This window comes from Salvelinus namaycush, chromosome 29 (assembly GCF_016432855.1).
Source record: "Salvelinus namaycush isolate Seneca chromosome 29, SaNama_1.0, whole genome shotgun sequence".
Classification (NCBI taxonomy): domain Eukaryota; kingdom Metazoa; phylum Chordata; class Actinopteri; order Salmoniformes; family Salmonidae; genus Salvelinus; species Salvelinus namaycush.
The window spans coordinates 5,560,885-5,582,851 of record NC_052335.1 but is presented as its reverse complement, the minus strand read 5'-3'; the positions used below and the strand labels follow the sequence as shown (position 1 = coordinate 5,582,851).

The window sequence follows — 21,967 nt, the reverse complement described above, 5'->3', positions numbered from 1 at the left end:
CCTATAGATTAGAGAAGAGCTGCGTGGAGTGGAATTATAATCAGGAGCTTAGTCTCTTTCAAAGTATCTGTAAAACAGAAGGTTTCACTGATTTCTTTTGTATACTAGAAGAAAATACACACTTGTGAGAACATCTAGAGAGCATTTTTTTTATTTGACCTTTATTTAACCAGGCAAGTCAGTTAAGAAGAAATTCTTGTTTTCAACGATGGCCTAGGAACAGTGGGTTAACTGCCTTGTTCAGGGGCAGAACGACAGATAGTGTGTGTGTGAAGTGTACGAGGCCCAAGCAAATAAATACCACTCTGCAATTGCAGTCCTCTATCTCAGGTTCAGTTATGCGCCAGTGGAGCGGCACACAGAGAGCTGGGAAGGTGACTCGCAGGCCTAGACCTCATGGAGATGCCATGATAAGCAACCTTCCACTGCAGTGTTCTTCCCCCCCCCCCCCCCCCCCCTGCTTAGTCCTGGTCCTGGAGAGCTGCAGTAGCATGTGTGGGCGGGGTTTCTGATCAAACCAGGACTAACACCACTCTGTCAGCGACAACAACGAAAAGGCTTGACGATTTGTTAAATCAGGTGTGTTAGTGCTGGGCTAAAACAAAAGTGTGCACGCCATCCCTCTCCAGGAGCAGGGTTGAAGAACATCAGTGTTTGGGAAGTTGTGCATGTGCAGGTCATGTGTCGTTTGCTGCCTCTGCCGATACGAACGCCTGTGTGATAACCTGAAGGTGAATAGCGAGCGTACATCCCCGCACTGAAACAGTGACCTTTCACTGAACTGTGCAGAGGAATGATCCGTCGAACGTCTCGTCCCCGTCTCCCTCGGTCACCGACTCTATGTCTGATTGTTATGTGTAGCTACAAACACGAGAACTCTTTGTCCATCTATTATCTTTGTCGAACCATGTACGATATTCAGAACACAAATTGCAACAAACAGAGGGCAAGAACAAAATGTGTTACACTGATGGACACTGAGTGTACAAAACATTAGGAACACCTTCCTATTGAGTTGTATCCCCTTTTGCCCTCAGAACAGGCTCAAACTCTACAAGGTGTCGAAAGCGTTCCACAGGGATGCTGGCCCATGTTGACTCCAATGCTTCCCACAGTTGTGTCAAGTTGACTGGGTGTCCTTTGGGTGGTGGACCATTCTTAATACACATGGGAAGCTGTTGAGCGGGGAAAACCCAGCAGCTTTTGCAGTTCTTGGCATAAACCAGTGCGCCTGGCACCAACGACCATACCCCGTTCGAAGACACTTAAATCTTTTGTCTTGCCCATCCACCCTTCCACCCATACACAATCCATGTCTCAATTGTCTAAAAGGCTTAAAAATCCCTCTTTAACCTGTCTCCTCCCTTCATCTACACTGATTGAAGTGGATTTAACAAGTAACATCAATAAGGGATCATAGCTTTCACCTGGATTCACCTGGTCAGTCTCTGTCATGGTCAGGTGTTCCTAATATATTTTGTACACTCAATACGTACTAAAACTGTACGTACATTTGTGCTCTGTATGAGCTGAGGAGAGGAGGCTGTCCGCTGTAGTACTGTACTGTACATCTGGTGTTACAGTAGTAATGCATCTGCTGATATTAACCCTAGGGTGCCCTGATGAAAGCCACTTGACCTCCAATGCCTTAGTAAACATCCACTCTGGGGGGGGGGACAATACACACAGAGGTAGAAACAGAAGTTGTGTTTTTTGTGGCAAGAGTTCTTTTTGTTGTCGTTACAAATAACTTGCTTGTGATTGGAGCACGACAGGTATCTGCTGTAGCTGACTGTACTTTATACACTTTTAGAAAGGCCTATAAGGTCTGTAATTGAAACCGAATGACACGCTATTTGGTTCCATCTGAACAAGATGTAGGAGATCTTGGAGAGGTATTGGAAGAAACAGTCGCAAGATACGTGTCGTGACGCGTGTAGGAGATTCCTAACATCGGTAGAACAAAAAAGAACAAAAAAAACAGAAGCGTGCTGTAAGTGATCTGGCCATTCTTCCTGCCTCATGGACCTTGTAATGAACCCACTTCTCCTCTCTCTCCCTCTCCTCTCTCTCTCTCTTTCTCTTTCAATTCAGTCATTGAACAAAATCCCCCTTTTTGTTGTGAGCCAGTGGGGTTATAACAGTAGACAGCACGGGCTTACAACACACACACACACACACACACACACACACACACACACACACACACAGACACACACACACACACACACACACACACACACACACACACACACACACACACACACACACACACACACACACACACACACACACACACACACACACACACACACACACACACACACACACACACGCAGCTACTCCTCCACTGCCGCGGCAGCAGCTCTCGTGACAAATTGATGTTGCGGCACTTTCTCCTTTCTGCAGCCTTCGCATAAAAACGGCCCAACGATGTTCCAGCGCGGAATTCAATTTCACAGTTCAGTTGGGTTGTTGATTACCCTGCCAAATTCAGATTGATGCGCGTTTAACCAACATGGCTGACAGCCAGCCGCCGGGGCCCGCCAACGATAGGGGGACTGGAGAGTAGCCCCGTCCCTCCTGCGGGCCGCGAGGAGCACCGCCGCTTCACAGTGATTGATTAAACAAGTCCACGCCACGTAATTATACCACCATCCCCACACATCAACCCAACCCTCCTCTTACTCTGTGTGTGTGTAGGTGGAGGAGTGTGTGTGTTTGTGTGTGAGACAGAGAGAGAGAGAGAGAGAGAGAGAGAGAGAGAGAGAGAGAGAGAGAGAGAGAGAGAGAGAGAGAGAGAGAGAGAGAGAGAGAGAGAGAGAGAGAGAGAGAGAGAGAGAGAGAGAGAGAGAGAGAGAGAGAGAGAGAGAGAGAGAGAGAGAGAGAGAGAGAGAGAGAGAGATTCTAATTTCGAGGTTTCCCCCTTCCTGCCCTGCCTCTTTCTTGTCATCGGGTTTTTTATTATGAGACTATTCATGTCCGGTTAGAGTGTGTGTTCGGAGTGTGTGTTTAGGGGAGTGTGTGTTCGAGGGGTGTGTGTGTCCTTTCAGAGTGTATGTTTGGGGGGAGTGTGTGTTCTGGGAGGTAATCTCATTAACTGCGGAAGTCAGAGCATCATCTCCTCAGTACTGGAGGCAGCTAGTCTTCACCATATGGATTATTAGTCTAGATAGTATATATCACAGTCTCAGCCCTGTACTATCCTGTATGACCAGGGGCAGTTCACAGCTATAATTTTGTGTACTTTTAAAAATCAATTTAGGCAAAGACAGTATTTGGAGTTCTTCTCTGATAACGTACCTAATAAAATAACGAAATTAGGATTAAATAAGGCTTCAAAATAAGTCTAAATATAAATACGTTTAAAAAAAATAAATAAAGGTATTTGTGCAACATAATATTAAGAGTGAACCTATATTATAATCAGAATCGTACAATGTTACCTTTTGAATCCTTTTTTAAATTCAAGTCATACATCAATCAATCAAGTTTATTTTATATAGCCCTTCGTACATCAGCTAATATCTCGAAGTGCTGTACAGAGACCCAGCCTAAAACCCCAAACAGCTAGAATGCAGGTGTAGAAGCACGGTGGCTAGGAAAAACTCCCTAGAAAGGCCAAAACCTAGGAAGAAACCTAGAGAGGAACCAGGCTATGAGGGGTGGCCAGTCCTCTTCTGGCTGTGCCGGGTGGAGATTATAACAGAACTATGCCAAGATGTTCAAAAATGTTCATAAGTGACAAGCATGGTCAAATAATAATCATGGATAATTTTCAGTTGGCTTTTCATAGCCGATCATTAAGAGTTGAAAAACAACAGGTCTGGGACAGGTGGCGGTTCCATAACCGCAGGCAGAACAGCTGAAACCGGAACAGCAGCAAGGCCAGGCGGACTGGGGACAGCAAGGAGCCACCACGCCCGGCAGTCCCGACGTATGGTCCCAGGGCTCAGGTCCTCCGAGAGAAAGAAAGAGAGAAGGAGAAAATTAGAGAGAGCCAAGATTTTCAAAATGTTCATAAATGACAAGCATGGTCAAATAATAATCAGGAATAAATCTGTTGGCTTTTCATAGCCGATCATTAAGAGTTGAAAACAGCAGGTCTGGGACAGGTAGGAGTTCCGTAACCGCAGGCAGAACAGTTGAAACTGGAATAGCAGCAAGGCCAGGCGGACTGGGGACAGCAGGGAGTCGTCATGCCCGGTAGTCCTGACGTATGGTCCTAGGGCTCAGGTTCTCAGAGAGAGAGAAAGAAAGAGAGAACGAGAGAATTAGAGAAAGCATACTTAAATTCACACAGGACACTGGATAAGACAGGAGAAGTACTCCAGGTATAACCAACTGACCCTAGCCCCCCGACACAAACTACTGCAGCATAAATACTGGAGGCTGAGACAGGAGCGGTCAGGAGACACTGTGGCCCCATCCGAAGATACCCCCGGACAGGGCCAAATAGGAAGGATATAACCCCACCCACTTTGCCAAAGCACAGCCCCCGCACCACTGGAGGGATATCTTCAACCACCAACTTATAATCCTGAGACAAGGCCGAGTATAGCCAACAAAGATCTCCACCACAGCACAAACCAAGGGGGGGCGCCAACCCAGACAGGAAGATCACGTCAGTAACTCAACCCACTCAAGTGATGCACCCCTCCCAGGGACGGCATGAAAGAGCACCAGTAAGCCAGTGACTCAGCCCCTGTAATAGGGTTAGAGGCAGATAATCCCAGTGGAGAGAGGGGAACCGGCCAGACAGAGACAGCAAGGGCGGTTCGTTGCTCCAGAGCCTTTCCGTTCACCTTCACACTCCTGGGCCAGACTACACTCAATCATATGACCTACTGAAGAGATAAGTCTTCAGTAAAGACTTAAAGGTTGAGACCGAGTCTGCGTCTCTCACATGGGTAGGCAGACTGTTCCATAAAAATGGAGATCTATAGGAGAAAGCCCTGCCTCCCGCTGTTTGCTTAGAAATTCTAGGGACAATTAGGAGGCCTGCGTCTTGTGACCGTAGCGTACGTATTGGTATGTACGGCAGGACCAACTCGGAAAGATAGGTAGGAGCAAGCCCATGTAACGCTTTATAGGTTAAATGTTTGTCTCTGCTGTATTCTTAGTTAATAACACTGTAAATACCTTGTATAACCAGTTCACGTCAACCTCACATTTATACAGGGTCACTGGTGAGTCGTGATGCCATAAAACACCTCTAGATGTACTACCTGGTAGAGTAAAACTGAAGGGCGGGAACAAGGAGAAGGGAGGGGGGACTCAGTGACTGACACACACACACACACACACACACACACACACACACACACACACACACACACACACACACACACACACACACACACACACACACACACACACACACACACACACACACACACACACACACACATACCCTTGCTTTCTGTTTGTGATTCCTCTCATGCAGAAGGCAGAATGCAAGGTCCCACTCACAATGCATAATGTTTAGTGTCAGGGAGAGAAGTGTCCCTTTGTCACCTCACTCCAAGCTATATTTATGACTCATCACCACCCACCTAGAACATGGAGAAACAGCTTTAAACCACCCTAGCACAGAGAGAGAGAGAGAGAGAGAGAGAGAAAGAGCGAGGGAGAGAAAGAGAGAGGGAGGGAGAGAGAGACAGGGATGCAGTTTTTCCTCTACTGTGAGAAATACTCCCAAATAAGAGAATATATGTTCAAGAAAATATCTCAATCAATTCCCAACTTCTGTGCATTTACTAATGACATAAAGCTGGGGATTGTTCTGGGTGAGGGAGAAACCACTAATATTACTACCAGATATGTATATGATTGCCATAGACTGAGAAACATCCCATGACCATTAACTCCCTGAAGTACAGTATTTACATTGTATATGACTTACAAGTAATACATAGTGTAACAATCATCCATGTACATTGTTGTTTATTTATTAGCCTTTCTTTCTTTTCTTAAATGTATTCGACCGAAGGTTACACAATAGAACTGCAGTAGTGTATACATGATTATATGTACTATTATTATTATTGCTACTGAAATTAACTGACATTTCCATATCCTCATTGCATTGTACTTTATTTACTGAAATGCTGTACCACTATACTGCTTTGGCAATATCTACAAATTGTATTTCATGCCAATAAAGCAGTCTGAATTTGAATTTGAGAGAGAGGGAAAGAGAGGGAAAGAGCGAGAGAGAGCGAGAGAGACAGAATAGAATAAAGATGGACAATCAGGTTTTGCTCGAACTGAGCAGCTACAAACCTGATTCTTCTACTCAAAGTCTTAATTGTTACTGTGTGGCTGGAGCAAAACCCTGCAACCACACTGGGTAACATAGCCCACCCCCCCAATACAGTCTACTGCAGGAATATAATCTAAAAGGTACTGTAAACGAGACTAAGGAGGGAAACGATGTGGAGCGTTGCCCCAGATCTGGGGGTTCCCTGGCCTAAAAGCATCTGTATGATGGATGGGGTATTGGAGGAACATTGTTTGGGTCTGTGTGGGGTATTAATGATAAAGTACAGCCACTGTCCCTTCGACTAAATGCCCTCCATTACACCTGTCCAGGGGTAATGTACCTACTCAGGTCACAGGGACAGGAGCTGATATTTCACAATGAACAGAAACGGATGAGGGAGAGAAATATCTCTGATAGTTTTATATTCATAATGCAAGTAAGGAGAGTCTCTGTTGTTTGGTGAGGTTGTCTTTCCCATGTGTTCTGTGGCGACCAAGCTTAACACGGGGTTTGCACGTATACAAATCACACTTTTGAGCCGGCTATCGTTCTATTAGCTTATTATTTTAATATTAGTTCATCCAGCTTAAATAGATTAGGTTTTCAGGGTTTCTAACACTGTCTCTGTCTGTCTTCCGTCTCTCGCAGGGTGATTACGACCAGTCGTCTTGGGACGGGAGTCCCCAGGTCCCAGGGTCTGACACGTACCCCCGCGGGCCCCTCAAACTACCTCAAAGCCACAGCAAGCCCTCTGGCTACCCCCCCGGACTCCAGTACCCCCCTGTGTTCCACCACTACAAACCCTCCCCCTACCACCACCCACCCTCACAGCCCAGCCCGCCATACACCCCACAGGTGGGTCTACTGTGTGCAAGCGTGCGTGCGTGTTTGCATGACTGCATGCGTATCTCTTTTAAGGATCTAAAAAGATTTTGATCTATAATTACGTATGACTCTCAGAGAAGCAGGTGTGTCACTGCAAAGATCGCCACCGACGATGCAGTGGAGGTATTAACCGGTTCTCTCCTTCCTCCTCCAGGGGGCATACTCCCAGCCATCGTCCCCCTACATCCCCCCGGGGGCCTACCCCCCTCCCTCCTGGGGCTCCAGTTCAGATGCCCAGCCCTCCAGGGTCTCCCACGAACAGTTCAGGGCTGCCTTGCAGCTCGTCGTCAACCCAGGTAAATACAGAGGAGCCTAAAAAAGAAATACAAGTACATCCCAAATCACAGGAGTTGAAATATACAGTATCTAGGCAGAGAAGTTATTGTGCTAGTTTGTAGATAATGTACAGACGCTTCGTAGATAAAGTATCTTGCTGTGAGTAGCAGACGTTGAAGATCTGTCTGTCTCTGACCCCAGGTGACCCCAGGGAGTACCTGGAGAGTTTCATAAAGATTGGCGAGGGCTCGACGGGCATCGTGTGCATCGCCAGCGAGAAGCATAGTGGCAAGCAGGTGGCCGTCAAGAAGATGGACTTGAGGAAACAGCAGAGGAGAGAACTGCTCTTCAATGAGGTGAGGGGTTAGAGGTCAAGGGTTGTTTGTCCCAGTAGATACCAAGCGATTTTGGTACTGTATTATTTTTCTTTAACAGACTCAAAGTTTTAGGTAAGAAAGCGCAGGCCTCTAATTTCAACAGTCAAAATGGTGAAATTATAAAGCACGCTTTTAGTCTCTCAGATTAGGCTACCTCACATACGAGTATTTTCTGTCCCTCAGATGTTTTGATCAGAGCAGTATGTTAGTGAACCTGATTTAGATGTTGCCACGGCAACAAGCTGACATTATTTTGGATCTGGAACGAGGTGAGCCAAGCCTTTTATCTCTACCCTACTGTATCATTCCTGCCCGCTATATAGCAAGACAGTAGAGCTGTTACTCAGTAGTCAGCCACAGTATTTATGTCATGAAGGGATTTCTGTTTAAATGAAGTGGGTGGCATGACTTACAGTATGTTAGCAAGAGACATCAAGTATCTTGTCCTTACAGATCATCGCACCCACATCAATGATTAATAATAATACTAGTGTGTCTCTGTGTGTGTGTGTGTGTGTGTGTGTGTGTGTGTGTGTGTGTGTGTGTGTGTGTGTGTGTGTGTGTGTGTGTGTGTGTGTGTGTGTGGGCGTGGGCGTGCTATATTGAAGCTTAATGTTATCCTATTAACACCCCAATCTAATCCCTTTTCATTAAGCTTCCATAGCAACAACCAAATTAGCAAAAAAGATTGCAAATACATTCATTTAATTTGTGATATAGAGGATTATTGATACAGGCTACCTGCTATTCTTATCTTTAATTCCAGCATATAATGTAGACATTGACATTTAGATTCAACCTAAATCTGGTTAGGACTAGAATGTTATTAAATATGCTTACAAGTACCCCAAAATAATAAGGCATTATGTACTAACCTCATTCATTCACATTTAATCTCAAATCCAGGTTTTTGGAATAGCCTACTGCAAAAAGAACAACTGATCTGTGGTCAATACTTGGAGGGCACTGTAGCCTACATCATTTGCTTTCAAGCTTCATAATTAGCCAGTTACCAATTCATCAATAGACGGGAAGATATCTAGGTAAAGCTGAAGTTGAAGTAGGCAAAGTGTGGTTGAGTTAGCTAGCTAGTTTAGCAGCGTTAGTTTATTTATAGGACATTAGGCAGGCAATCAACACCATTGTGGAACTAGAAAGTTTGAAAAAGCTTATCAGAGCTGGTCCTAAGTCAAACGGTGGACCATTTGCGATGCGATTCGAACTAGAATTCCTGTCTACTTGAGGATGACATCTTCACTGAACACTTCTAATTCTTCAAACTGTTTTAGTATTTCCATGTTGTATGTTTCACTGTTCTAACCGGGCCCAGTTTCATTGCACGATTCATAATCATATCCACACAGTAAAGACATCTGCCAATCACACCCTATTCTGTAGGGTTGGTGGCGGACATTTTGAATTGATTGGCCACACTTGTTCTTCATTGTTTGGGATTCAGGTAGGTACTATATCGGCTGTGTAGAGCACACTGGTGTGTGGGAATTCCACAAGTAAGGTAGCCATGCTGTCTGTTTCATAGATTTTTATTAAATTTTTTACATTGTCTACTTTTAGCATCCAAGTTTTACCTGTGTTCTTAAATACATATCGGACATTTTTGGAAAGAACCAGTCCTTTTGATTTTAAACCTCTGGTGCACAGCAAGGACAACTTTGTCACACTACTGATACAGTTGAAGTGGGAAGTTTACACACACTTAGGTTGGAGTCATTAGAACTCGTTTTTCAACCACTCCACACATTTCTTGTTAACAAACTATAGTTCTAGCAAGTCGGTTAGGACATCTACTTTGTGCATGACACAAGTCATTTTTCCAACAATTGTTTACAGACAGATTATTTCACTTATAATTCACTGTATCACAATTCCAGTGGGTCAGAAGTTTACTTACACTAAGTTGACTGTGCCTTTAAACAGCTTGGAAAATTCCAGAAAATAATGTCATGGCTTTAGAAGCTTCTGGTATGCTAATTGACATAATTTCAGTCAATTGGAGGTGTACCTGTGGATGTATTTCAAGGGCTACCTTCAAACTCAGTGCCTCTTTGCTTGACATCATGGAAAAATGAAAATAAATCAGCCAAGACCTCAGACAAAAAATGTAGACCTCCACAAGTCTGGTTCATCCTTGGGAGCAATTTCCAAACGCCTGAAGGTACCACGTTCATCTGTACAAACAATAGTATGCAAGTATAAACACCATGGGACCAGGCAGCCGTCATACCGCTCATGAAGGAGACGCGTTCTGTCTCCTAGAGATGAGCCTACTTTGGTGCGAAAAGTGCAAATCAATCCCAGAACAACAGCAAAGGCCCTTGTGAAGATGCTGGAGGAAACAGGTACAAAAGTATCTATATCCACAGGAAAATGAGTCCTATATCGACATAACCTGAAAGGCCGCTCAGCAAGGAAGAAGCCACTGCTCCAAAACCGCCATAGAAAATCCAGACTACGGTTTGCAACTGCACATGGGGACAAAGATCGTACTTTTTGGAGAAATGTCCTCTGGTCTGATGAAACAAAAATAGAACTGTTTGGCCATAATGACCATCGTTATGTTTGTAGGAAAAAGGGGGATGCTTGCAAGCCGAAGAAACCATCCCAACCGTGAAGCACGGGAGTGCCAGCATCATGTTGTGGGGGTGCTTTGCTGCAGGAGGGACTGGTGCACTTCACAAAATAGATGTCATCATGAGGAAGAAACATTATGTGAATATATTGAAGCAACATCTCAAGACATCAGGCAGGAAGTTAAACCTTGGTCGCAAATGGGTCTTCCAAATGGACAATGACCCCAAGCATACTTCCAAAGTTGTGTCAAAATGGCTTAAGGACAGCAAAGTCAAGGTATTGGATTGGCCATCACAAAGCCCTGACCTCAATCCTATAGAAAATTTGTGGGCAGAACTGAAAAAGCATGTGTGGGCAAGGAGGCCTACAAACCTGACTCAGTTACACCAGCTCTGTCAGGAGGAATGGGCCAAAATTCACCCAACTTATTGTGGGAAGCTCGTGGAAGGCTACCCGAAATGTTTGACCCAAGTTAAACAATTTAAAGGCAATGCTACCAAATACTAATTGAGTGTATGCAAACTTCTGACCCACTGGGAATGTGATGAATGAAATAAAAGCTGAAATAAATTATTCTCTCTAATATTATTCTGACATTTCACATTCTTAAAATAGAGTGGTGATCCTAACTGAACCAAGACAGGACATTTGTACTTGGATTAAATGTCAGGAATTGTGAAAAACTGAGTTTAAATGTATTTGGCTAAGGTGTACGTAAACTTCCGACTTCAACTGTATATTGTCTCTCTGTGATGTAGCCTTTGTTTGTTGATTTCTTTGTTTCTAGGTGGTGATCATGAGGGACTATCACCATGAGAACGTGGTTGACATGTACAACAGCTACCTGGTTGGAGACGAGCTCTGGGTCGTTATGGAGTTCCTGGAGGGCGGGGCCCTGACGGACATTGTCACTCACACGAGGTAACCAATCATCTGCCACTAGTCCATTCACCTCTCTCCTAATGGCTACCTACGCAAATCAAATCAAATCAAATGCATTTATATAGCCCTTCGTACATCAGCTGATATCTCAAAGTGCTGTACAGAAACCCAGCCTAAAAGCCCAAACGGCAAGCAATGCAGGTGTAGAAGCATTAGCTTGTGGCGCTAACATGACTCTTCAATTCCCTGTGTCTGAACAAAGAGGATTTGGATTGTTGTCCCGCTCTCAGGAACTGAAACAGCAAAGCAGAATTCCTTAATAACCCCAAACGGACCTGGTTTCAGGAGTTTTAGTTGTTATACTCAAACTTCTAGATCTTTCTTTCCTCTGTTGTTTCAGTGTCTTCTCCTAAACCTCTCGACGCCTCGTCGTTTAGATTAACACCCATTGTGTCCTTCGGTCTTTTAATTACAGTCATTTGCCTCGCGTGTGTCAGTGTGCGTGTCGGTGTTGTGTGCCGCCGTGTCGGTCGCTAATAACACGGTTGCGTGAGGACGCAGTGGCGTCCCTGTCAGCGTCAAGTCGTGAGACGGAGAGAAGAGTCTTCATTAGTTGTGTGAGGAGATGTGAATCCCTCTTTCACCTCCCTGTCTCATCCCTCTCTCCGACACAGCTGTTTGGATCATCTTTGTTGGGTGTGTGCACGCCAGGGTCCTATTTACCAAGGAATTGTGTTGATAATAGGAAGATATTCAATATACTTGTACCTACTAACACAAACAAATCCTGATAGATTTTGTAACCAGAGGGGGATTAGCAGTTAGACATTATAGTTCATGTGTAATAACAACCATATACCCTACCGTTTATTGCACTTAGTTCAAAGATGCACATGTATTTGTGTCATTAACACTGTTAATAGCCGTCAAATGACTGTCAGCAACACTTTTCAGTTATAGAATTCACATCTGTTAGGCCAGGTGAATTATACAAGCCTATTTCAGTCGACTCTTTTGTTGCGTAAATGACTGCTCACGGTGTAGAGCTGAATAGGAGAACACGCACACAAACAGTTCCACTGCAGGTGAGTACTCCCCTCCCCCCCAATTCTCTCTCTCTCCATCATTATCTCTCTCTTTCTCTTATTCTCTATCTATTCTCTGTCTCTACCATTCTCTCTCTTGCTTGCTCGCTCACCCTCTCTCTCACGTTCTCTTTCCATCTCTCTCTCTCGCACGTTCTCTTTCCATCTCTCTCTCTCTCTCTCTTTCTATCTCTCTCTCACTTTCTCTTTCCATCTCTCTCTCTCTCTCTCTCTCTCTCTCTCTCTCTCTCTCTCTCTCTCTCACGTTCTCTTTCCATCTCTCTCTCACTCTCTCTCACTCTCTCTCTCTCTCTCTCTCTCTCTCCCTCCCTCCCTGGGTGTCTGCCAACACACACAATGTACCAATGCCAGAATAGCCTATATCTGTGTCGTGTTCCTGTTCCTCAGCCATTTCAATTAGCAACAAAGTTCAATTATCCTCACTAGTAGGTGTCGTGGCTGTACTGTACTTTACACATAATCAGCTGATGGAGCTAGTGTGTCTGTAGGTGTGTGTGTGCATGCGATGCCCTTGGCAACTTTGACAGCCTCATTAAACAATACACTTTCTTTTTCATTCTCTGTTTGAAATAATGTACTATCTCGGCAATGATTTGTTTTGTGCGGGTGTCTGTGTTTGTGGACGTGCTTTTGTGTAAGTATGAGTGTGGGTGTATGTGTGCGGGTGTATGTGTGTGAAGCATTGAATCTCCTTTGTCTACACATCAACCTCCCATTTGCTAGATTGTTTTGCAATTCTCAATGCATACATGTGTGACAGCAAAACCTGGCACAGTCTACGATGGGAGGGAAGTCTAGAGTATGTGTGTGTGCGCGCACGCGCGCGTGTGTGTGTGTTGCGAGTTGTTCCTTGCTAAGACAATGGATTCCTGTGGAGTGAGGCGGTACAGGGAGGAGAGTGCTGGAGGGGCTGCAGATGAGAGCTGCGTTTGTGTGTGTGTAAAAAAAAGTATGTATATATAGATATATATTTGTCACGAGCCGAATACAACGGTTCATAAAAACATATTCTAATACAAATAGTAACACGAGGAATAAAATACACAAGAATGGAGTACCAGTACCAGATCAATGTGTGTGTTTTGTCTGAGAGTGTCTGCGTGTGTGTGTGCGTGTGTGTGTGATGATGGGGGAGGTTCTCGCCAGCTGGGGCTTCATGTTAATGTTCTGTGGAGTTCTGTGGAATCAGCCAGACGTACTGTTTACCCCCAGCCCATATGGGACCACACACACGACTGTTAAGCTTAGTGCACATTACATGGTTATCGCCATGAATTTCATGTTCCTCCGATGTTCTCATCTTCCTGGTATATATATTTTTTTTTTACGGTCACAGGGACCTTGTGAAAGAACGCATATGCTATAGGGTGTGTGTTTGGCGGTGTCCTAACCTCCATCTTGACCCACGTGTGTTTCAGGATGAACGAGGAGCAGATAGCCACAGTATGTGTATCGGTGTTGAGGGCTCTGTCGTACCTCCACACGCAGGGAGTCATCCACCGAGACATCAAGAGTGATTCTATCCTCCTCACCAGCGACGGACGGGTAAGACAACATGGATTCTGGACTCATAAATAATGTACAAAACGAACTTGTAACATTGTGAGAACCACTACAGTGTTTTCCAGATGTTGGCTTGACTGGTGGGTTGTGCCCAGTACCTGTTGGGTCACAGCTAAAACCTGTATTGTGGTTAGAAACGTGGGTTTTCCATAGTAACCTTTACCAGTAGCGGTGCGCGGGTAAAATCCCTGGGGAAGCTAAGCCAGAGCTAAAAGCCATATTACAACCTATGTATTACCTGTTAGTTCATATGCCTTGCGACCGTGATATGTAAGCCTAAAGGCCGAGACAATAAGAAGACACAGTGGCAGAATATATTCATCCACACCTTTTTGTTTCATCACAAAACCGGAGAGCAACCTCTGTCCGGTGAAGTCCACAAAGCACATTGCATGTAACAAACAGTTACATGACCTCCATCACGGTCAAGCAACTTAACGTTTCCGACGTTTTCGGACCACGAAACAACTATTGATTTAGAACCACGCAGAGTTACCGCAAGTCGCCAAGAAAACAGGAGCTGCCTCCACTATTCCAGCACCATTTCAACATCATCAAATCACCTCTGTTTAGTCTAATACAGTCACAACTAAAAGATACCAAAAACAATGTAGTCCAATCATCGTAAGCTAAATATGATGTGACTGTCCATGGTTCTGATGTCTGTGTGCATGCGTGTGCTTGCGTGCGCGTTCGTTCAAGTAGGAAAAACATGTTGACTCAACCTACTTGTAGAGAAATGCCAATGCCATCCTCCTCTCTCATGTTGAGAAACGGTCTATGACTCTGTCATACAGAACACACTTACATTTTTTGTTGTCCTAGGCTACCTGGCTTAAAAACATGCTCACTAGCCTAACTTCCTTAAATGGGCAATGTTAGCTTGTTAATATTAGCCTTCTACATCTAGCTACAGTACATATTGAACTTTGATCCTCTCAGGCCAGGGGCACAATGTATGAATTTATGGTTGGATCAGAATCGTCATTATAATCATTGGCCTGTATGGAGAATTAAGTAAAATCACAAGTCCAAATCCCTATCTTCATCCATGGCTAATTTAGGAAAGGGCCAATTTTAGCTAGTTAGCCACCGGAGGACAACAACACAACGAGATGCAGGAATTTCTGTCAGTGAAGTATGCTCTCGGTGCGATGTGATTGACACTTCTTTTGGTGCGCCAGGACCATTCACATTAGAGCTCACTTAGTTTAGCTCAACGCTGATTGGCTATTATTTTATTCGTATTTCATCAAGGGAGGCTAAATGCTCGCCGGCTTCCCTTGCATTCAATTCTATGGGCGGCAACAATGTCATACTCTTTTCGATCAGACAGCATCAGGGAGCCTACACATACCGAGACAGAGGGGCGCTGTTTTGCTTTCACAGATGCCTTTTCTGGTGGGGTACATTCAGCCTCTTGCGAATTGAAGGAACATTATGAAACACAGAGAGACGAAAGAGATTGTTTTATTTTTTAATATTTTTTTTTGTATGGGGGGGGGGGGGGGGGGTTGTCTTCTCTTGGCATCCGTGAATACACGCCACTGACCCTTACACCCAGTTTCTCACATGACGCCAAATGATACAATGTTACTTACAACGTAATGTTACACAACTCTGCCCTACACACACACAATAACCTACCTCTGTGCTATTGCCAGTGATGCAGTACGAACTCCTCAAGTGCCTCTGACTGCAGGACTTGAGAGAGAGGAGAGGAGATCATAATCAATTAGCACCCAGTCCTTATTAATTAAAGCCAGCCTAATGCCTCTTAACGAGCTGCTGGAATGTGATGGATGGCTAATTAAGGGATAATAGAACCAGGATTAGAGTGGCTTATATGAAAACCTCTTCGTCCCAAGAGGTCAATGTTCCATATAATGGTAAAAACACAGAGGGTTTCGATTGAAAGAAAAGGTTATTGAGTTCAATCTGTGAAAATTGTGAAATATTCATACTGTACCTCAATATATTTTCAGAAAAAGGCAACATACATCCACAATGTATACTGGTAAAATCAATTAAGATTTTTTTAAAAACTTGAATTTTATATGGGATTTTGTTTCCCCATGTACGAAAGTGCTCCAAGAATTCCCATCGTTAACACGTTGAGATGATCAACCAAATATGTTTTGTTCCCACAGATCAAGCTGTCAGACTTTGGCTTCTGCGCCCAAGTGTCCAAAGAGGTGCCCAAGAGGAAGTCTCTGGTGGGCACGCCCTATTGGATGGCACCAGAGGTCATCTCACGGTTACCCTACGGCACAGAGGTAAGAACACATGTTGCCAAATAACACATTCAAATGTCTGAATAAGTGAGAGAAGCCGGTGTTTGGAGGATATATTGGCACGGGTGTTGTCAGGCCCGAGACTAAAAGTATTCAGACCCCTTGACTTTTTCCACATTTTGTTACGTTACAGCCTTATTCTAAAATGGATTAAGTCGTTTTTTCCCTCATCAGACTACACACAATACCCCATAATGACAAAGGAAAAATGGGTTTTTAGAAATGTTTGCAAATGTATAAAACATAAAAAACTGAAATATTACATTTAAAATCAAATCTATCAAATAAAATGTTATTGGTCACATACACATGGTTAGAAGATGTTATTGCGAGTGTAGTGAAATGCTTGTGCTTCTAGTTCCGACAGTTCAGTAATATCTAAGAAGTAATCTAACAATTCCACAACAACTACCTAATACAAACAAATCTAAGTAAAGGGATGGAATAAGAATATGTACATATAAATACAGTGGGGAGAACAAGTATTTGATACACTGCCAATTTTGCAGGTTTTCCTACTTACAAAGCATGTAGAGGTCTGTAATTTTTATCATAGGTACACTTCAACTGTGAGAGACGGAATCTAAAACAAAAATCCAGAAAATCACATTGTATGATTTTTAAGTAATTCATTTGCATTTTATTGCATAACATAAGTATTTGATACATCAGAAAAGCAGAACTTAATATTTGGTACAGAAACCTTTGTTTGCAATTACAGAGATAATACGTTTCCTGTAGTTCTTGACCAGGTTTGCACACACTGCAGCATCGATTTTGGCCCACTCTTCCATACAGACCTTCTCCAGATCCTTCAGGTTTCGGGGCTGTCGCTGGGCAATACGGACTTTCAGCTCCCTCCAAAGATGTTCTATTGGGTTCAGGTCTGGAGACTGGCTAGGCCACTCCAGGACCTTGAGATGCTTCTTACGGAGCCACTCCTTAGTTGCCCTGGCTGTGTGTTTTGGGTCGTTGTCATGCTGGAAGACCCAGCCACAACCCATCTTCAATGCTCTTACTGAGGGAAGGAGGTTGTTGGCCAAGATCTCGCGATACATGGCCCCATCCATCCTCCCCTCAATACGGTGCAGTCGTCCTGTCCCCTTTGCAGAAAAGCATCCCCAAAGAATGATGTTTCCACCTCCATGCTTCACGGTTGGGATGGTGTTCTTGGGGTTGTACTCATCCTTCTTCTTCCTCCAAACACGGCGAGTGGAGTTTAAACCAAAAAGCTCTAATTTTGTCTCATCAGACCACATGACCTTCTCCCATTCCTCCTCTGGATCATCCAGATGGTCATTGGCAAACTTCAGACGGGCCTGGACATGCACTGGCTTGAGCAGGGGGACCTTGCGTGCGCTGCAGGATTTTAATCCATGACGGCGTAGTGTGTTATTAATGGTTTTCTTTGAGACTGTGGTCCCAGCTCTCTTCAGGTCATTGACCAGGTCCTGCCGTGTAGTTCTGGGCTGATCCCTCACCTTCCTCATGATCATTGATGCCCCACGAGGTGAGATCTTGCATGGAGCCCCAGACCGAGGGTGATTGACCGTCACCTTGAACTTCTTCCATTTTCTAATAATTGCACCAACAGTTGTTGCCTTCTCACCAAGCTGCTTGCCTATTGTCCTGTAGCCCATCCCAGCCTTGTGCAGGTCTACAATTTTATCCCTGATGTCCTTACACAGCTCTCTGGTCTTGGCCATTGTGGAGAGGTTGGAGTCTGTTTGATTGAGTGTGTGGACAGGTGTCTTTTATACAGGTAACGAGTTCAAACAGGTGCAGTTAATACAGGTAATGAGTGGAGAACAGGAGGGCTTCTTAAAGAAAAACTAACAGGTCTGTGAGAGCCGGAAATCTTACTGGTTGGTAGGTGATCAAATACTTATGTCATGCAATAAAATGCAAATTAATTACTTAAAAGTCATACAATGTGATTTTCTAGATTTTTGTTTTAGATTCCGTCTCTCACAGTTGAAGTGTACCTATGATACAAATGACAGACCTCTACATGCTTTGTAAGTAGGAAAACCTGCAAAATCGGCAGTGTATCAAATACTTGTTCTCCCCACTGTATATGGATGAGCGATGACCAAGCGGCATAGCCAAGATGCAATAGATGGTATAAAACACAGTATATACATATGAGATGAGTAATGCAAGATATGTAAACATTATTAAAGTGGCATTAATAAAGTGACTAGTGATCCATTTATTAAAGTGGCCAATGATTTCAAGTCTGATGGCCTTGAGATAGAAGCTGTTTTTCAGTCTCTCGGTCCCAGCTTTGATGCACCTGTACTGACCTCATCTTCTGGATGGTAGCAGGGTGGACAGGCAGTGGCTTGGGTGGTTGTTGTCCTTGATCTTTTTAGCCTTCCTGTGACCTTCCTGTGACATCGGGTGCGGTAGGTGTCCTGGAGGGCAGGTAGTTTTCCCCCGGGGATGCAGACCGCACCACCCTCTGGAGAGCCTTGCGGTTTTGGGTGGTGCAGTTTCCATTCACATAAGTATTCAGACCATTTACTCAGTACTTTGTTGAAGCACCTTCGCCAGCGATTACAGCCTTGAGTCTTCTTGGGTATGACGCTACAAGCTTGGCACACCTGTATATGGGGAGTTTCTCTCATTCTTCTCTGCAGATCCTCTCAAGCTCAGGTCTCTCCAGAGATGTTTGATCGGGTTTCAGTCTGGGCTCTGGCTGGGACACTCAAGGACATTCAGAGACTTGTCCCGAAGCCACTCCTGCGTTGTCTTGGATGTGTGCTTAGGGTCGTTGTCCTGTTGGAACGTGAACCTTCACCCCAGTCTGAGGTCCTGAGCTCTCTGGAGCAGGTTTTCCCTCGAGTCTGACTAGTCTCCCAGTACCTGCCGCTGAAAAACATCTCCACAGCATGATGCTTCCTCCACCATACTTTCCTCCAGACGTGATGCTTGGCATTCAGGCCAAAGAGTTCGATCTTGATTTCATCAGACCAGAGAATCTTGATTCTCATGGTCAGAGAGTCCTTTAGGTGCCTTTTGGCAAACTCTAAGCGGGCTGTCATGTGCATTTTACTGCTGCCATGTGCATTTTACTGAGGAGTGGCTTCCATCTGGCCACTCTACGTTAAAGGCCTGATTGGTGGAGTGCTACAGAGATGGTTGTCCTTTTGGAAGGTTCTCCCATCTCAATAGAAGAACTCTAGAGCTCTGTCAGAGTGGCCATCGGGTTCTTGGTCACCTTTGTCACTTCGGGTTCTGCAATTCCTTCGACCTCATGGCTTGGTTTTTGCTCTGACATGCACTGTCAACTGTGGGACATTATATAGACAGGTGTGTGCCTTTCCAAATCATGTCCAATCAATTGAACTTATCACAAGTGGACTCCAATCAAGTTGCAGAAAGGATGATCAAAGGAAACAGGATGTACCTGAGCTCAATTTCGAGTCTCGTATCAGAGGGTCATTTACTTATGTAAATGTGATATTTCAGTTTTTAATTTTTAATACATTTGTAAAAATGTATAAAAACTGTTTTTTTGCTTTGACATTATGGGGTATTGTGTGTCGATTGATGAGGAAAAATGTGTATTTAATACATTTTAGAATAAGGCTTTAATGTAACAACATGAATACTTTCCTAATGCGCTGTATCCTCCAAACACCTGCTTCGAGGGCATTATCAATTTTATGCAATGGGTTACCAACATATTCAAATAATGGTTGACATATTTTCATTAACAAAAATTATTTTGATGAATTTATTCATACTATTTCATCCTTCCACAAGATATTGTCCCGACACAAATCTGGGGTTGCTACCCAAGCCGGCTGGTCATTCGTTCTATGGGTTCGGTTGCCTAAAGCGCGACCCAGTCGTTCAGTCTTTTTGTTCTGTACCCAGTCGTTCATTCTAAACGTTCCAATTGCCATACTTGCTGGCAACGTTCTTATCCCTTGCTTGCTAGCTAGCCAACTACGGCTAACATACAGTCAGGTCAAAGTTCAAAAAGAATAACAACAGTAGCATTTGCATTTGTTTAAGTTGTTTTCCAAGTGACATATATTTGGATACAGCCTGGCATAGAAAATGTGCTCTCTCGTCAGGAAGATGTTGTTCAGAGGAGCTAGCCAACAAACACAGCTAACACAACCACTTCAAACTGAAGCTGGAAAGACTTCAAACTAGCTGCACTTCGTTTCGTTTTTATCTTTTTCCAATTGACATTTCTTTGTACGTATCCATAAAAACGATGCCAGCTGATTCATGATTCCGACTGGCTGAGAAACGCTGTCTGTCTCGTCCCCGACACGTTCATTACCATGGAACAGCTGGAGATCTCATTTTTAATATCGAAACAATGTTGCAAATGTCGGAGAGACAGACAGCAAGGTTTATACAAACCTCCTCTGTTGAAAACTAAATGTTAGTGTAAAATAAATGTGAGATAATGTCTAGATGCTGTTTAGAGTGGAGATCGTGTTTAAAACTGGCCTTGCTTGGCTGATGAGACAGTGGATTGCGCAGACATATGGCACAGAGTAAAATAGGCATTTTAACGTCATAGTGGAATAGACCAATCACCATTCAGGATTAGGCCCACCCGTTGCATAATGTTGTAGAGAGTGAGCTGTGAAAAAAGCCAATAACACCGTTCACACTGCCTGCTAGGTGGATATCTGGTCGTTGGGCATCATGGTGATAGAGATGATCGATGGGGAACCTCCGTACTTTAACGAACCCCCTCTACAGGCCATGAGGAGGATACGAGACAACCTGCCCCCACGGCTAAAGGAGTCACACAAGGTCAGCAGGGTTCATCATTTTTCATTATCATTTGAATTGGCACATTTACAGAAATGTTTATTGATGTCAGTTATTCCCCTAAATCAAGTAAATAGTCATGTGTTCTTTTTCTCTCCTTCAGGTATCATCGGTTATGAGGGCCTTCCTCGACCTGATGTTGGTTCGAGAGCCGTCTCAGCGAGCCACAGCCCAGGAGCTGCTCCAGCACCCCTTCCTCAAGCTCTCGGGCCCCCCATCTTGCATCGTCCCCCTAATGAGGCACTACCGCCACCGCTGACCTGACCTCCCGCCACCAGGGCGGCGCCACACACCCTGCCAAACAAACACCCACATGACCTGAGAGACTGCGCCACTAAAACAAACACTCACACCTGTAACCGAGAAGTAGTTTAGCTAGAGGAATTATTTACAAAGAAAAGATGAAAGAAAAACATGATATCTTCTATTTTGAAAAATACTATATAAAGTTCAACACTGGAGCATAGGGGACTGTACTGTAGGAGTCTCTTCTTCAGTCTTCTGTGGCAGGCTTATTGCTTATACGGGCGCCAAATGCTAACAAATGCTAGCCTCTTGGTTCGTACTCTTTGGCTTCACTAGGCTGTTAGACCAGTAGAGATCTGTAGGGTGGGTCGTCCCAGTGCAGTTTCCTCTCTTACTAGGCTGTCTGTGAGTCCTGTAGAGTTATACTGTAGTAGCCATCGACTAGAGCGTAGACGGTGTGCAGTGATCAGCTGACACTGCCTGGCTGGCAGCCGTGTTGAGGGACCTATGAGACACGCCCACCGCCCCAGACATGAGCAGTAGATCTCAGAGCAATCAGGAAGCAGCATTTGGTGTTGACGAGTATTTGGTGATGTCTGAGTGGGAGCGGTGTGGATGTGTCTTAGTCTGGCTAGAAGACAGGCTGTTCTCCTATTGGTGGAATAAAAACATCGC

The 21,967-nt window shown here is 44.3% G+C and overlaps 1 protein-coding gene across 1 annotated transcript in view; it reads left to right on the top strand.

Annotated features, from left to right (window-relative positions):
* The window catches only part of LOC120024481 (serine/threonine-protein kinase PAK 5-like), a 62,231-nt gene extending 40,926 nt beyond the window's left edge, over window positions 1–21,305 (top strand). The window contains exons 4-11 of the mRNA XM_038968737.1: window positions 6,914–7,120; window positions 7,305–7,446; window positions 7,628–7,782; window positions 11,183–11,316; window positions 13,802–13,928; window positions 16,097–16,222; window positions 20,894–21,028; window positions 21,150–21,305. Of these exons, the coding sequence (XP_038824665.1) occupies window positions 6,914–7,120; window positions 7,305–7,446; window positions 7,628–7,782; window positions 11,183–11,316; window positions 13,802–13,928; window positions 16,097–16,222; window positions 20,894–21,028; window positions 21,150–21,305 (1,182 nt within the window). The remainder of the gene's footprint in view (window positions 1–6,913; window positions 7,121–7,304; window positions 7,447–7,627; window positions 7,783–11,182; window positions 11,317–13,801; window positions 13,929–16,096; window positions 16,223–20,893; window positions 21,029–21,149) is intronic.
* Window positions 21,306–21,967: the final 662 nt, after the last annotated feature.